Source organism: Peromyscus eremicus, chromosome 14 (assembly GCF_949786415.1).
Source record: "Peromyscus eremicus chromosome 14, PerEre_H2_v1, whole genome shotgun sequence".
NCBI lineage: Eukaryota > Metazoa > Chordata > Mammalia > Rodentia > Cricetidae > Peromyscus > Peromyscus eremicus.
In genome coordinates, this window is record NC_081430.1 from 25148063 (window position 1) to 25164285 (window position 16223).

The window sequence follows — 16223 nt, forward strand, 5'->3', positions numbered from 1 at the left end:
GATCCTGGGAAATGGAGCTATGTCCCACATTGATCTTCTTCCAAGATCTGCCTGGTAAGTCCCAGCATTCAAACCACGAGGGAGCCAAGAGAGAGAGCCCCAGGTCTTAAGGGTCTCAAGCGGCCATGCCCCAGGGGCATGTACTTCAAGGTCATAGGCAGGTGTAGCAGTTACCTGCTGCCTCACTAGGGGCGGTTGTGAGCTGCCGTGTGGGTGCTGGGAACTGAACCCGGGTCCTCTGCCAAAGCAACAAGTGCTCTTAACCATGGAGCCACCTTAAGGCCCCAAGGAGTCTCCCCGACCCTGGGCTCCTCTTGGGAGGTGACTCACTTGCCACAGAAGAGGGAAGGGGAGGGTGCTAGCAGGGCTCGCCTCTAGAGCAGGGGTTCTCAACCTTCCTAAGGCTGCCACCCTTTCTTACAGATCCTCATGTTGTGGTGACCCCCAGTCATAAGATTATTTTGTCGCCACTTCTTTTGTTTTGTTTTGTTTTTCGAGACAGGGTTTCTCTGTGTAGCTTTGCGCCTTTCCTGGAACTCGCTTTGTAGACCAGGCTGGCCTCAAACTCACAGAGATCCGCCTGGCTCTGCCTCCCAGGCGCTGGGATTAAAGGCGTGCGCCACCACCGCCTGGCTGTTGCTACTTCTTAACTGTAATTTTGCTGCTGTTGTGAATCATAATGTAAATATCTGATAGGCAGGCTATCTGATAGGTGACCCCTTATGCAAGAGTCATTTGATCCCCAAAGGGCTCTCAATTCACAGGCTGAGAATCACTGCTCTAGTATCTTTTACTGATGCTCCAATCCCGGGATGCTCACAATAGGATGGGCTGGATTCTAGGGGGCAGTGGTTAGCCCCCATGCTCCCAACAGCCTTCACTGCCTGCTTCCAGGGAAGATGGCCCTGGTGTCAATTCACTCACTCGAAGGCAGAAGCAGACCAGATAAGCCTTGCAGATAATTTCTGGGTGGAGATGAGGAATTGATGGGGTGACAGATGAGAGGCGAGGAAGAGTCATGACAGGCACAAAGAAAGGACATTCCAGGCCTTCAGAACATTCTCTCCACCCCCACAGAACCCACGCCACATCCTGAAGTACCTATTGCGGGGTCAAAACTGTTCACAAGCAGTAACTAAGCTGCTCAGGGCAGTGTGGGCCTGACGTGCGAGACAGACTTCAGGAACGAGAGGACCTGGAAGAGGGCTGTACACTCCAGGAGACGCAGCAGGCAGCGGTCTTGGAGAGGTCCCGGGAGGAAGATGAGGTGGCTCTTGAACTCTTAGTCCTGTGGGAGGTCAGAGCTGGGCCCCAGGGTTGATGCTGGGAAGCAATGGGCAGCTGGCTAAGGAAGTCACACTGTTCCTGAAGGCTGCAGCTCACCGCATGTTCGTGCCCAGGAAATGATAACAGGAAAATGTGCATTAGAAACAGTAGCGGATGTATTTCTATTTTCTTAGATTACTAGGAATTGAACCCAGGGCCTTGCATGCTAAACAAGTGACCTACCACTAAGTACACCTGCCAGCCCCCCCAAAATTCCATTGTATAATTGCAACTTTTTTGTACCATAATTAATTCATTACATTTAAGACAGGTTCCCAGACATCCCAAGGCTGGCCTTCAATTCACTATGTAGATGACAATGGCCTTGAACTTCTGATTATCCTGCCTCTGCCTCCCCTCTGCTGGGTTATACCTGTGCACCATCACATCTGATTTGATTCCATGCTGGGGACCAGCCTTAGGAGTCTGTGCATTCGAGGTGGTCATCCCCATGTACCAGCTGGGCTACATCCCCAACCACAGCAGCTTAAGTCTTTAAACCACATACAGGTATGTTTATATGAAAACTGATTTTTAAAATGATCAAAATATGTCTACTGTGGCACACACCTTTAATCTCAGCACTTAGAGGCAGAGGCAGGGGGATCTCCAAGTTCAAAGCCAGCCTAGTCTGCAGAATGAGTTCCAGGACAGCCAGGACTACACAGGCAAACACTGCCTCAAATATATATCTTTGCTATTAAAAAAAGCATAAAGGACATTATAACTGGACTATAGTGGCTGGATCCTTATATCTCCACACTCAGGGTGGAGGAAATAATGGCAGGTGGATTTTATGAGTTTGAGGTGAGCCTGCTCTACATAGTGAGTTCCACCCAGCCGGAGTTATACAGAGAGACTCACCAAACAAACAAACAAATAAATAAATAAATAAATAAATAAATAAATAAATAAATAAATAAAATAGCAACAACAATAACAAAACCAGCCTGTGTAGGATCTGGAGGGAAACCATAGGAAAGGCAATACCAGGGATAGACTTGAGCATTGGACCTGAGATCCCTTAGCTATGCCTATGAGTTCTCAACTTTCTGGGCCTCAGTTTCCTTTAAAACAGAGAAAATGAGCAGGTGGTGTGGTTCATACCTTAATTCAAGCACTTAGAAAACTGAGACAGGAGGATTTCGGTGAGTCTGAGGCCAGCCTGGGGTACATAGTGGGTTCCAGGCCAACCTGGTCTACAAAACAGACCCTGGCTCAACAAAATTGAAAACAAGCCAACAACAAATTTTAAAACACACACAGAGTTAGGCATGGCAACCCGTCACCCCAAATGCTGGTCCAAGGGCTGTAATTCCGGCACTTGGCAGGCTGTAGCAAGAGGATCAAAAGTTCCAGGGCAGCCTGGGCTACATATCAACAACCCTGTCGCCCAGAAAAGTGGAAATAGATAGGGATGGTGTTTGAGTGCCGTTTCAAAATAGTCAGTGGCCTGGGATGACGGCTACAAGCTGCAGGGGAGAGTGTCCCAGGCAGAACGACATCTTTTCTTGGGTTCGTGATAAATGCTGCACTCTCCTTCCAACTCAATTTCCAGCCTCAGGGCACAGCCTCCCCCCGACGGTTCCCCAATCCCTTCCATTCCTCAAAGGAAAGTTATTCCAACAATGACCAGAAGATGTCGCTGCAGACAGCACCATGTGCACCGTGCGCCTCTTGGCGACTGAATTTCACCCTGGCTTTCTGCCTTCCCTGGTAAACCACGATTCTGCTTTGCTTGCGTGTAAATGTTCTTCCTCCTGTGTTCTCCGTGCTCCCGGCCCCCAAGTCCAAGCTTGGGGCTCTCCAGATGTCCTGGAAACCCGAGGGTGGACCTGAGTCCTCCAAGATGGCAGTACCAGCGTGGGAACCAGATGCTACATGTTTTCCCTGCTCTCTCTTCACAATCAAATTCACAAAAATTATTTGTCAAGATCCATGCCCATGCTGACCACTCCATCCAGCTTCCTCATGACCCTTGGAGTTTCAGTCATTGTATCCTCTTCCTCCCGGTCTGGCACACTGGCCCCGTTTTCAAATATTAGCATCAAGTGACTTTAGTGAGGTCTCAATTCACCTCACTTTCTGAAAATGCCAATGCTTTAATAAAAACATTCCCTGAACTTCAGCATAGAAATATCCCTAGTTTAACCGGGTAGTGGTGGCACACGCCTTTAATCTCAGCACTGGGGAGGCAGAGCCAGGCAGATCTCTGTGAGTTCGAGGCCAGCCTGGGCTACAGGGTGAGATCCAGGACAGGCACCAAAACTACACGGAGAAACCTTGTCTCGAAAAACCTATATATATATATATATATATATATATATATATATATATATATATATATATATCCCTAGTCTATAGGAAACGATGGCCATCCCTGAGCTAAGCTAAATGACTTATCTAGAAGGAATATAACAGTCATGGTACTGGGACTCCAACAGCCGAGGCCCAGTAACAAAGAAAAAAAAAATACACTCCAGGCCGAGGTATGCCTTCCTTGCTCATATCTTCCAGCTATGACTCGTCTTAGTCACCCCCTTGCCTCGAGTGTGTAAAAGAACTGACCATTACTTTCAGACTCTCTATTTTTACAGGTGCTCCTCCCCACAGCAGCCTTAGAGACAAGACCACAGCTTACCCCAGCGACGGGAGGAGCAGCTTCAGAAAACAGTGTGGAAAGAGAGGACTGGAGCCGCTCACAGGACCTGCTGAGGTCCCTTACTCTGTAATCTAAAGCAACCTCCATCCCGTTTCTCTCCGTCCAAACCATCCTCCAAACTTAGAGCATGAGGCTTTGACTCCCGAGGTGGTTTTGGTGGTGGGCGGGGCTTATGCCCCCCGGGGCTGAGAAGAGCCAGTGAGCCCCTCTCTTAGTGATGCTGCCCATAGACAGGGATCTCGGTCTACATAAGACCTGGCAGGTAGCAGCCTCTTCTGTAGGATCCACCTTCCTTCTCAGCCTCCTCCCCGCTGACTAACCTCAGAATGAATTTCCACCTGAGAACAGCAGAGGCACCTGCATGTGACAAAGCCACGTGCCGTGGAACCTCCCGGGCATCTCTCCCGGAACACAACAGAGATGAAGCATCCTACACACCTGTACCTGTTGCCTGGTTACTGTCAACAAGCACAGAAGAGAGGCCCAGTTCTGGCCAGAGCTGACACTTCAGACCGCCTCCCACCCCACCCCGCCACCCCACCCTCACCCCACCCGCAGCAACTTCCCGAGTGAGCTGAAGCCATGCCCAGGCGTTTGCTGAAATAAGGAGATTTTAAAGTAGATACAAGTAGTCCTCTTGAGAAAAATCAGAACAAACGTTGGACTTGTCGTGTTTTAAAGTGCAGGACTGAAAAGCTGTTTCCAGGAAGGGGCGACTCTTTTCAGGGCTCAGAGTCTCTAGTTCCAACCTTGCCTGCCAGGAGCAGCCTTGCACATTCTGAATGGACACACACACACACACACACACACACACACACACACACACACAGGGGTAGAAGTTCAGAGTCTCCCCCAAACAACCATTCACATCGTACCGTTGCTAAATAAAGAGGCTAATTCAGGGCCTGTGCACTAACCTTACCCAAAAGATGTGGAAATGCATGTTGTTTGGTCTTCATAATCTTTTTATAATTACATTACATCATACATATGTAGGAAACTGTCTAAAAAGATACCCAGATAGAAAATAAGCTTATAAAAAGGTGTTTGGCGCTTTTAGTTATTAGAGACGTACAAATTAAAGCTCCAGGTGATCCCACTACACACCTGAGAGAATGGTTAAAATGAAAAGGTGTCTACTTCATCAGCTGTGAACAGGGCTTGGGGCGCCTGCAATTCATGCTGCAGGCTGGAATTAAATGAAACAGAGCTCCTACCAGACAGCAAAGCCATTTCACTCTTTTTTTAAGAATTCGTATTCTTGCCGGGCGGCGGTGGTGGCGCACACCTTTGATCCCAGCTCTTGGGAGACAGAGGCAGGCGGATCTCTGTGAGTTCCAGGCCAGCCTGATCTACAGAGCGAGTTCCAGGCCAGCCAAAGAGTTTGTATTCTTTTTCTCAATGAAAAACAACAAACAAACAAAAAATAAGACAAATTGCCAAAATAAAATGAAACAAGACAGTCTCTCACACGGAAATAAGAACAACAAAGCAAACACCTGGGGACTGGAGAGAGGGCTCGGTGGTTAGGGGCACTGGTTCCTCTTCCGAAGGACCTGGGTTCTATGCCCGGCTTCCACATACTACTCTCAACTGTCTATTACCCGAGTCCCGGGGGGGATCTGATGCCCTCTTCTGGCCTCTGTAGGCAGTGCATACACGTGATGCAGACATACATTCAGGCCAAACCCCCAGACACATGCAATAAAAACAAAGATTTAAACAAAAAACAAGCAGGGAGTTTGTTTTGTGTTGACCAACTACTCCTGCCCTGAGTGTGGCTGACATGCCCCGTGACACTCCATTGGAGAAAACTGATTTCCCCTTTGCTAGTAGGTATCAATTGCAAAACGTTTCTTGGCTAGGGCTGGGACCCGGCGTCCACTTCCCCCTCTCAGTGCTGGAACTATTTCATTTATTTATTTTTTGGTTTTTAGAGACAGGGTTTCTCTGTGTAGCCCTGGCTGTCCAAGAACTCACTCTGTAAACTAGGCTAGCCTCAAACTCAGAGGGCTGCCAGCCTCTGAGTGCTGGGATTAAACCAGCATCCGCTTTCATAATTTTGAATTTTACTATACATGATAGGCCAGTGCCTTATCTGTGCATTATATTCCCGGGCCCCTTTTCATTTACTCCTTTGGTACAGGGTCTCACTAGTCCAGGCTGGCCTTGAACTCAATGGTAGCCGAAGCAGGTCTTCAACTTTTGATCCTCCTGTATTGGGCTTCTTGGGTAGCTGGAATTACAAGCCCATGCCACCAGGCCTGGCTGTGATAATGTTTTAAAAATTGGAAAACGCCACATCAATATTAATTTCTTTTTTCTTCCTTTAACAAATGGGAGACAACTGAACACCCAGTACATCAGAGCAACCCAACCTGACCTCAAAGGGAGGGAAGTCAGGGGGGTGCAGGCTGCCACAACCCACCGCTTCCTCCGGACCCTCCTGTGTGTGAGACCTGGTCCGTAGGTGCTGGATGACGACATCCTCCAAGGCTTTGATCTCCATTACAATGTAGGATCTGAAGCGAAGGAAGCTCCAAGCGCACTAAGGCTTGGACGGTTTATTTTTATCTCAGTGCAAATGGGAGTCCCAACAGCTGCCTTTCTGTGGGAAAGGATCCATAGCTGAGGGTCGGGGTGGGGTTTCCAGGGTCTGACGGAGCGGATGCTAGCTGCCACAGAAGTCTGGGTCAGAGGCAGAATGCACATTTGCATTCACACTGTCCCAGCAGAGCTGCTCCTAGAGCATGCCTGCCATGCTCGCCTCTGAGGCCTCCTGCTCCTCTGTCCTCCATCCCAGCTGCGCTGGGGATGGGTCGTCTCATTCAGGAGTTTCAACAATTTAGGACTCATTGGCCAATTGGCACAAGCCAGCCTGTCCATAGTTTGGTGGCGATGGGGAGGGAGCAGAGATGAAGGGAAAGGTTGGAGCACCTGATTGACCTTGTAAAAAAATCTCCACGAAGGTGGGAAGAGTCAGGAAGTCTCATCTGCCTCGACAATGCCCCTTCCCTATGGAGGCGCTCAGTCCCCAAGTGCCAGGGCATCACAGGCCACCTTGTCATCTCCCGAGGCTGCATCCTGGCCTAAAGCACTAAGTCGCTACAAGGTACAACTTATTATTTTTGCATTCTGCATTAAAAAGAAAGAAAAAAGATTAAGGTGTAGCTCAGTGGTGAAGTCTGTGTTTATGGTCTTTGCAAGGGGACCCTGGGGTCAGTTCCCAGCACTGTACACACACAGAGAGAGCCAGGGCTGGGCTGCGGGGTGTACAATTGCAATTCTAGCACCCAGGAGGCCCAGGCAAGAGGATCAAGGCCCAGCTAGAGCCCCATGGTGAGACCTCATCTCAAAAAACCAAACAAACAAAAAGGTTATATAAAGCACTAACATTTCAACAATGGTTAAGCCTAGATAAACTGTTCGACAATGAGCGAAAACTGAAGTATGGGAAGGTCCGAAAGCTCTCTCAGTGCCGAAAAGCCAGGGACTTTCATTGTCTAGGATCTTCCTTTTTGTACGTCCACACGCAAACCTGCTTGTGATTCTGATATTCTTTCCCCCCGCCCCCCCAAGTTGTGATGTTTGTTGACTGCAGCTTTGTTGAGCCGTGGGTGACGGGGAGAATACCTGTCGGCTCACTTTATTCGACACCGTCTCCCTGGGCTGCAGGTAAACAAAGGCAGGGCCTTGGGAATTCCCAGGGAGAGGCAAGTCATCCAGGCTCAACACCTCCCAAAGTTTCAAAGGGTTTGGCCACACCCCAGCAGGGCTGGGCCTGACTCCTACCACTAGGTGTCACACTAAACAATACGGAGGTAGAGCCCAAGGCCTGAGGTGGTGGGGACAGGGACTCTCAAAGGAGGCATAAGCACACACTCTCCATTTTTACAATGCAGCCCAAATCATCCTCTGATGTACCTTTTATGGGGGGGGGGGCGCGGGGGCTTTGAGTTCACACTGTGGTAAATTTTTTTTTTTACGAAGTTTAATTTAGGATAACGTTTAAAATAGTGTATTAAAATTTAAGGATACATTGTTTAAAATTAAACATTAAAATAGGATACATTGTTTAAAATCTTTATTATTTAAAAAAAATTTTTTTAACATTCTTTGCCTGGTGCCCAGAGAAGGCGTTGGACCCCCTGGAACTGGAGTTACAGGCTACTGTGAGCCACCATGTGGGTGCTGGGAATCAAACCCAGGTCCTCCGGAAGAGCAGCCGGTGAGTGCTCTTAGCTAAGCTGAGCCATTGTTCCAGCCTCTGCCATGCATTTTTTTTTTCTTTTTGGTTTTTTTGAGACAGGGATTCTCTGTGTATCTCTGGCTGTTCTGGAACTCACTCCGTAGACCAGGCTGGCCCAAATCTGGAGATCTGCCTGCCGTTTTTCTCCCAAGTGCTGGGATTAAAGGCGTGGGCCATTGCCTGCTGCCACAACCATCTCCACCACCTGGCTCCTGCTGTGCATTTTTAAAGAACTAATCCCAAGATGGAAAAACACGTACCCTCTACTTTACATCCCAGTGGAAGAGATAAAATGGTTTTGGGAGGCTGGTGGGGAGGAAAGGGCTTTTTGAGGCAGGGTCTTAAGGTTGCCCACATTGGCTTTAAACTCAGCTAAATACTTTGAGCATATTCCAAATTATACTGTATTTGGTCTCATTTTTTGCAAGGTGTTTCCAAGTGTTAATGTAGCATCTACTTTAACAATAACTTTACTATACTGTGGTAGAAATTAGGCAAACTGTCAGTGGGTGCCTGGGTACATTTCTAGGTATTTTGTCTTTCTTTTCAGGAAAATGGGAACAATACCTAGCTTACAATATTACTTCTGAGAATTAACAGTGTGATACATAAAGGGCTGGGGTTCCTCCAAAAATTTATACTGTGATATTTCCAAAAGTCCATGCTCATCCTTCCAAAGCAGAGGGGGGCATGTATCTGTAGACAAACGATACAATTTTGAAGGCACAAAGTGCCTCAAATATGCCAGGATGGTCCACAGCTGCAATCCCAGCCCTCGGGGGAGGCCCGGCCCCGCAGAAGTCTTACTAACAGTGCGAGGTTAACCTGGACAACACAGGGAGTTTTAAACCAACATGGGGCTACAACGTAGACCTTGCCTCAAATCACCTCACCAACACAAATCCAATCCCACTATTATAAAAGCAAGCATACTAGCAAAAAAAAAAAAAAAAAAGGTAAGTGGCTTCTCCAACAACTAATGTATTTAATGAAAGACAGAGCCTGGAATTGAGGTCTCCTACTTATAATCAGGCTCACTCTGCCTCAGTAATTGTATACGTGCAGATCAAGCCTGCAGGGTTGATGAAGAGAATTCCCTGGGGAAGTTTTCATCTCAACATATGATCCTTACTATCTGGGGGTGGTATATTGTTGTTTTGTTTTTGGGTTTTTTTTTTGTTTTTGGTTTTTTTTGTTTTGTTTTTGTTTTTGTTTTTGTTTTTTGAGACAGGGTTTCTCTGTGTAACAGCCCTGGCTGTCCTGGAACTCGCTCTGTAGCCCAGGCTGGCCTCGATCCGCCTGTCTCTGCCTCCTGAGTGCTGGGATTAAAGGCGTGCGCCACCATGCCCGTTTCATCTGGAGGTTTTGTTTTTTGTTTTGTTTTGCTTTCCTGGATTTTGCATCTTTTCCTCAGGGTCCTCACATCCGAATAGTGGAGGAGGGGAGGAAGTTATGAAGAGAGAGGAGAGTTGGTATATGGCTCACCAGGAAAACGATCCTTCAAAGCTCACCAGAAGGCCTCTTGGGTCTATTTCTGACAAACTCTGATCCAAGTTGCTTTACTTTTCCTGAGCTAATTCTAGAAGTCGTTGGTGAATTGCAGGCTCGGAGTTGGGGAAGAGGGTGGAGGCGGCTATTCTATTCCTGCAGGTGGAACTAGAGGATCAGAGGCCCAAATCCCTTTCCCTGGGGAGTAGCTACCCACAATGCTGCATTCCCTGGGGAGCAAGGAAGCTGGACCATGCAGCCAGCAGGGTTCAGATGTGGTCAGTGTGAGGGCTACCTTGGGCCTCCCACAGGATGCCTTGCAGCTACTTCTTAGCTATGTTTAAGGGCCAGCCTTGGCTAAAGTACTAAACCAGTTGCTCCGCTAGGCACTCACAATAAGCTCAGGCTCCGTTCTCTGCAGCACAAGCCCTCAACAGTTACTGTTGCTAAGTGCTGCAACTTCTACTACAAAGACGGACACCTTGCTCTACTTGGGAAAAAAAAAAAAAAATGTGGTTCCTATTTAGCACTTTTCCCCACACAGAGACAGAGTTTGCCCTCCCCCAGGCGACAAGGTTATCGACCCCTAGGAAATAGTCTAGGGGTTCTCCAATTGCATGGGTGTTCTTAATGTCAAAGCTTCCCAGCTTCATAGGGGTGGCGGTGAGGGACGGCCAAATGTCCCCGCACCGCCAAGAGCCTGGAAACAGGCAAAACACGGACGGCCTAGAACCACTCATGCGTCTTTCCTCGAAGAAATTTAGGAGAAGCGAATCCCTGCAGCCAGCCAGCATTTCCACTCTTGGGTTTTTCAAAAGATCAACAACCGGAAAGGACCTGCAAATTGGCACATACACACACACACAAAGCTAAGAGGGAACCGCCCAGCAGGTCTGCGTCCTTGGGAATCTCAGCAGCAGCTCAGGACCCCACATCGAATCCACGGTGGGAAACCCCAGGGAAAGAAGGGTTCTTGCAGAGCCCTGGGGTGACTGAGGGCAGGCTGCTGCAGGGAAGTACCTAGAGGGGAGGGGGGGGCCTGGCCGGGAGGACTTTCCAGCCACTCAGGGCTCATCAAAAAGTTCCCTGTACATGACCCCAGTGGCTCATCGCAAGGGAGTTTCTCCGATGAACCCCGGCCCTGGGGTTTAGGCTTCTCAGTCGAGGACCAGCCAGTTCTTTTTCTAGTCTGACTGGCTTGGAAATTCCCCGCCGCCTGACCCCGCCCCGGAGAAATCCCCTGCCAGCGTTTATAAGGGCGCCGCGGCGGCGCTGCCGAGCGCACAACAGTCGGAACCCGCCGCCCCGCCGCCGGCAGCTCGCCCGCAGCCCGCTCGCAGCTCGCACAGCCCCGCGCCAGCCCCGCACCAGCCCCGCACCAGCCCCGCACCAGCCATGTTTCAGCCAGCCGGGCACGGCCAGGACTGGGCCATGGAGGGCCCGCGGGACGGCCTCAAGAAGGAGCGGCTGCTGGACGATCGCCACGACAGCGGCCTGGACTCCATGAAGGACGAGGAGTACGAGCAGATGGTGAAGGAGCTGCAGGAGATCCGCCTGCAGCCGGAGGTGGTGCCGCTGGCCGCCGAGCCCTGGAAGCAGCAGCTCACGGAGGACGGAGACTCGTAAGTGGCGGCGCTGGGCACGGGCGGCGGCGCTGGGCACGGGCGGCGGGGTCGCGCGGGGGGCTGGGCTGGGGCGGAGTGGGGTGGGGTGGGGTGGGTGCTGCAGCGGCGCGCTCCGGCTTCTGCACGGCAGATGCACGGCGCGGCTAGCGGGGTGCGAGCGCCCGGGCCGCCCCCTTCCCCCTCCATCGTTGCACCCCTGCTCCGGGACCCGGCGGAGCCGAGCGCAGGGCCGGCGGGGGGGGGGGGGGGGGGAGGCGGGGCGCCAGCGGGGACGCCGAGTCCCGGCCCTGGCAGAGTTTTCGGCGCAGCCGCCGCGGGGCGCCGAGCGGCCGCGAGGGGAAGTACAGGACGTTCCGGGTGGCGGAGGGCGGGCCCGGTCTGGCGGGCGCCCGCCCGGAGGGGGTGGGGCACGGAAAGTCCCTGGGCGCCTGCCAGGAACACTCAGCTCATAATAACCTCGCGGAAAACACCGAGGCCGCGGCCTCCAGAAACCCCGGCCTTGCGCAATCCCCCGCAGCCCGCGCCTCTCGAGCAGAGGGGGGTGGGGGGTGGGGGGGCCCCCACGCAGTGCGCTCACCACCCCTCGGGGGGTTTCCCTGTCATCCCTCAGGTTCCTGCACTTGGCCATCATCCATGAAGAGAAGACTCTGACCATGGAGGTGATTCGGCAGGTGAAGGGAGACCTGGCCTTCCTCAACTTCCAGAACAACCTGCAGCAGGTGCGCGCCGGCCCCAGCGGGCTGCCCTCTTTGACCCGGTGGCATGGCGGGAGTGGCATGTGGTTCAGTTGCCCCCAGAGCGTTTCTAAATTAATAGTCACTGAGCCCTTATCTGCCCTGGCCTTTGACATTCAAATTAGCCAACGTCTTAGAGCTTGAAGAAAATCCCGTGGGTTTGGTGAGGTCTTCATGGCCCACCTGGGGCCTGGTGTTTGCCTGATCTCCTGTTAGCCATCAGGGAGGAACAGACTCCACAACCAGGAGGTGTCCGGGGTTTCGGGAAACTCAAGACTGTGGGTTTGCCCCGTGGCTTATCCCCTTTCTGTTTCCTCTTCCGTTTGCAGACTCCGCTTCACTTGGCTGTGATCACCAACCAGCCAGGAATTGCTGAGGCACTTTTGGAAGCTGGCTGTGATCCTGAGCTCCGAGACTTTCGAGGAAATACCCCTCTGCATCTTGCCTGTGAGCAGGGCTGCCTGGCCAGTGTAGGAGTCCTGACGAAGATATGCACACCCCAGCATCTCCACTCCATCCTGCAGGCCACCAACTACAACGGTAGGTCAGCCCGTCCATCAACGCCACGGAGAAGGGAGCGGTGGGCCCACTTGAGTCTAGGCTAGAGCTTCAACTCCAACATAGGAAAAGTTCAGACAATAGGGACTTTTCAAAAATCCCTCCTGGGTGCCTATATAATGTTCAGTCAGCACCCAGATTCTGGGCTCTTAAAAACTGAGGATATTTGTGGGTGTCCCATAAGAAAATAGGGCATGAGCTGTGCGAAGATTGGGACAAGTAGTTATATACTTCTTGTCCTTCCTCTAGGCCACACGTGTCTACACCTAGCCTCCATCCATGGCTACCTGGGCATCGTGGAGCATTTGGTGTCTTTGGGTGCTGATGTCAATGCTCAGGTGAGTACATCTCCCTTCCGGATGGAGCCCTTCAGGTTCCTCCTCAGCTCTCCTAGACTGTTCTTACTACAAGCAGACTTCCAGACGGAGCCATGAACACGTCTCCTTGCTTTTGGTTTCAGGAGCCCTGCAATGGCCGGACAGCCCTCCACCTTGCAGTGGACCTGCAGAATCCCGACCTGGTTTCGCTCTTGTTGAAGTGTGGGGCCGATGTCAACAGAGTAACCTACCAAGGCTACTCCCCCTATCAGCTTACCTGGGGCCGCCCAAGCACCCGGATACAGCAGCAGCTGGGCCAGCTGACCCTGGAAACTCTGCAGATGCTGCCGGAGAGCGAGGATGAGGAGAGCTATGACACAGAGCCAGAGTTCACGGAGGATGAGGTGAATGTTCACTGCTGCCGGCATGGCCACTTCTCCCTCACCACTCTCACGCCCCTAGAGCTAGTCTTTATTATAGGGATCTAAACGTAATTATTTAACGTCTCAAACTCAGCTTGCAAAACCAGTATCCCAAGAACGTGTCTCTCTGATTTGTTTTAATAGCTTACCCTTTGGGGCACTTGGGGGGAGGTGAGAGAGGGTTCTGGAACTTGAACCCAGGCCTTAACACGTGATAATAGGCACGTGTTCTACCACGGAGCTGTTCCTCCGGCAATAGCTTAGACTTTTTTTCTTTTTTTAAAGAGAGACTCAATAAAGGAAAAATCCTCCCGCCTGGAGGATTCGTTATATTTGGGTTAAGGAGGAAAGAGTCCAAGAATATGAATTATTTGCAGAAGCAGGCCATCCCATCATCCCAGTGTCTTGGCAAAGTTCTAGAAATTTAATATGCCCTTTTCCTCTCTTGTTTTAGCTGCCCTATGATGACTGTGTGTTCGGGGGCCAACGTCTGACATTATGAGTGGAAAGTGTCAAAAAGAACACGGACTTGTTGTATATTTGTACAAAACAAAAGAGTTTTATTTTTCTAAAAAGAAAGAAAAGGAAAAAAAAAAAAGAAAGGGTATACTTAACCACCACACTGCACACGGCCTCTCCCGAGCATCTCACGGTGGTGACTCAGCCTTCGTTTTGTTATTTCTGTGAAAATTGGGGGAACAGATCGTTGGACTTCAAAGAAAATGTCTTTTAAAGCTCATGTTTGTGGGATTTGGGGAGGTGGTTTTCCAGACTCTAACGAAAGGACCACGTTTTATTTATTGCGTCTTTGAGTGAACCAGCCATAGATCTAGTAGCTGACCCCAGTGTGTCCTCGCATGTGAGAACCAGGTGTTCAGTGGTATGTGCTTAAGTCACCCCCAACCGAGGTGTGCTACCCCCTGTAAATGTTGTACATGCTGTATTTTGTTGGTAATTATTTTGGTACTTCTAAGATGTATATTTATTAAACAGATTTTTACGGAAAGCATCATCCTGCTCATTTGCTGTTCTGAGAGTAGCTTGTTCCTGAGGGTTGGGGGCTGAGAGCTGGGGGGGGGGGGAGTTGGTGGGGGGAGGTGGGGTAGGGGTGCACAGCCAGCTAAGGCAGCGCAGGAGCAGCTCCTGACTTTTAAGCCCAGCCTCCCCGCCAAGCTTTGCAGCAGCCCTCCAACCCCTGTGTGGGCGGGAGGCGGCTGCCACGGCGACAGGAAATACCAGCCTTGGCCTGGGGTACCAACAGGCCACCTGGCCTGCCACTGAAGGCTCTGTTACCATTTTCCCCTTGATGTAAGCAGTTCCAGAACCCTACTGTCCCTTTAGAACTCAGTTTGGACAAGAGAGAATCTTCTGAATTCATTTGCTGTCGCTGGGAGAGTTCTCAAGCAGGGACACGTGCTCAGAAGTGGTGCTGTCCTGACATCCAGTAGACAGTCACCTCTGAGACTCTTATTGACTGGGCTCTTGTAGACATTGCACAAGACTGGAAAACAGACAGTGCTGGGTGTCTAGTGCTGAAAAAGAAAAAAAAAATACAGCTATTGTACAACATCCTGTGTTTCACTGGGGAAGCTCGAAGAGCCAGAGAACAGCTTGTGCGAGGACACCCTGAGGAGAGGAAGCTGGCTCACTTACCTAATACCTTCTTGTTTTCAGGCTGTTAACCATAAGGCCATGCATCTGTTGCGTTACTAACTGTAGTCAGGGATAGTAGGCTTGAGGAAATCCTTTCATCAGCACCGTGTACTGATTCTACTGAATGATTCTGCCAAAGCCGATTTCACAATAAGTCAGTACCTTGTGAAAACTGCATTTAGATGCTTAGTAGTTAATGTTTTTCTCCCTGGAATACATCTCTTGTTTTGTTAGAAAGGAGTGAGATGACATTGTGTCAAATACAGAATGAATGGTAAATAAAATGAACATGTTTCGGCTTATAGATGAGAAAATATTGCTACTCTGCTTCATTTTCCCATTCTGGATCCACATAGGATGTCAAATAAGTGTGGTGGTCATCTTCCTCTTAGACCAAAGGGGAGTCTGCACTCAGTGTGTCTTTCATACGTAAAAAGCACTATGGCAAACTGGGCCAAGCTAGCCATGTCCCATTCCTGGAACCCTAGTCCATCCGGATCTAAGCACTGTGGTAGTCCCTGTGTTCTCTGCCAGGTGCCCCAGGATCTACCCCAGAGCACCTGAACACGGGTATTCAGTGCTGACCACAGGAATGGTGACTTAGGCTCATTCAACTAAGTGAGAAAGGAGAGAACCCTTATGTCCTAAAGAGCAAAGGGTAGAAACTTGCTTTTGATTTTGGAATGATGCCCTTAATGCTTCCACTTAGCTCTTTAAGCCAGGATTGCTAGGGCACCCCTATAATCAATCCCAGCCCTTGAGAGGCTGAGACAGAAGGGTCTCCGTAAGCGAGAGCATGTCACATAAAACCAAGATACACCTATACAGGCTCACATTTGTTCTCTGTGGCAGCTTAGAGAAACAGAACAAGAGGAAGTGGCCTGCCTCTCCTTGACCTCAGAGACCAGCTCTTGACTAGGGGTATCATCCTCCTTGGTGGCAGAGGGAAGGTCCTCTTCCAAGTCTCATGAGCCCATCTCTCTGGCCTTCAAGACGTCATCCATCAGCCTGAGTTTCATGTCGCGCACAAATCCTGAGGCAGCTCGGCCCAGTGAAGGACTAAAGTTCATCCTCACCTCTTATTCTCTGTCACCACCATGCCTGTTGTGGATGGCTAGAGAAATTTTTAGAACAGAAATAATTTATAGAAAGTTTTCAATTTGCTTCAAACAGGACAGTTTGGACAGAA

The 16223-nt window shown here is 50.3% G+C and overlaps 1 protein-coding gene across 1 annotated transcript; it reads left to right on the forward strand.

Annotated features, from left to right (window-relative positions):
• Nucleotides 1–11083: 11083 nt before the first annotated feature.
• Nfkbia (NFKB inhibitor alpha) lies at nt 11084–14387 on the forward strand. The gene is made up of 6 exons (XM_059279827.1): nt 11084–11347; nt 11961–12069; nt 12414–12624; nt 12892–12980; nt 13103–13363; nt 13836–14387. Exons 1-6 carry the CDS (start codon nt 11121–11123, stop codon nt 13881–13883), a joined length of 945 nt encoding a protein of 314 aa, XP_059135810.1. The 5' UTR covers nt 11084–11120; the 3' UTR covers nt 13884–14387.
• The last annotated feature ends 1836 nt before the right edge of the window (nt 14388–16223 follow it).

Bases quoted from the DNA above. Each gene is read 5' to 3' on its own strand.
- Nfkbia (XM_059279827.1), top strand. From the start codon at position 11,121: ATGTTTCAGCCAGCCGGGCACGGCCAGGACTGGGCCATGGAGGGCCCG. The intron at 11,348-11,960 runs GTAAGTGGCGGC...GTCATCCCTCAG, and splicing joins CTCACGGAGGACGGAGACTC to GTTCCTGCACTTGGCCATCA. The intron at 12,981-13,102 runs GTGAGTACATCT...TTTTGGTTTCAG, and splicing joins GTGCTGATGTCAATGCTCAG to GAGCCCTGCAATGGCCGGAC.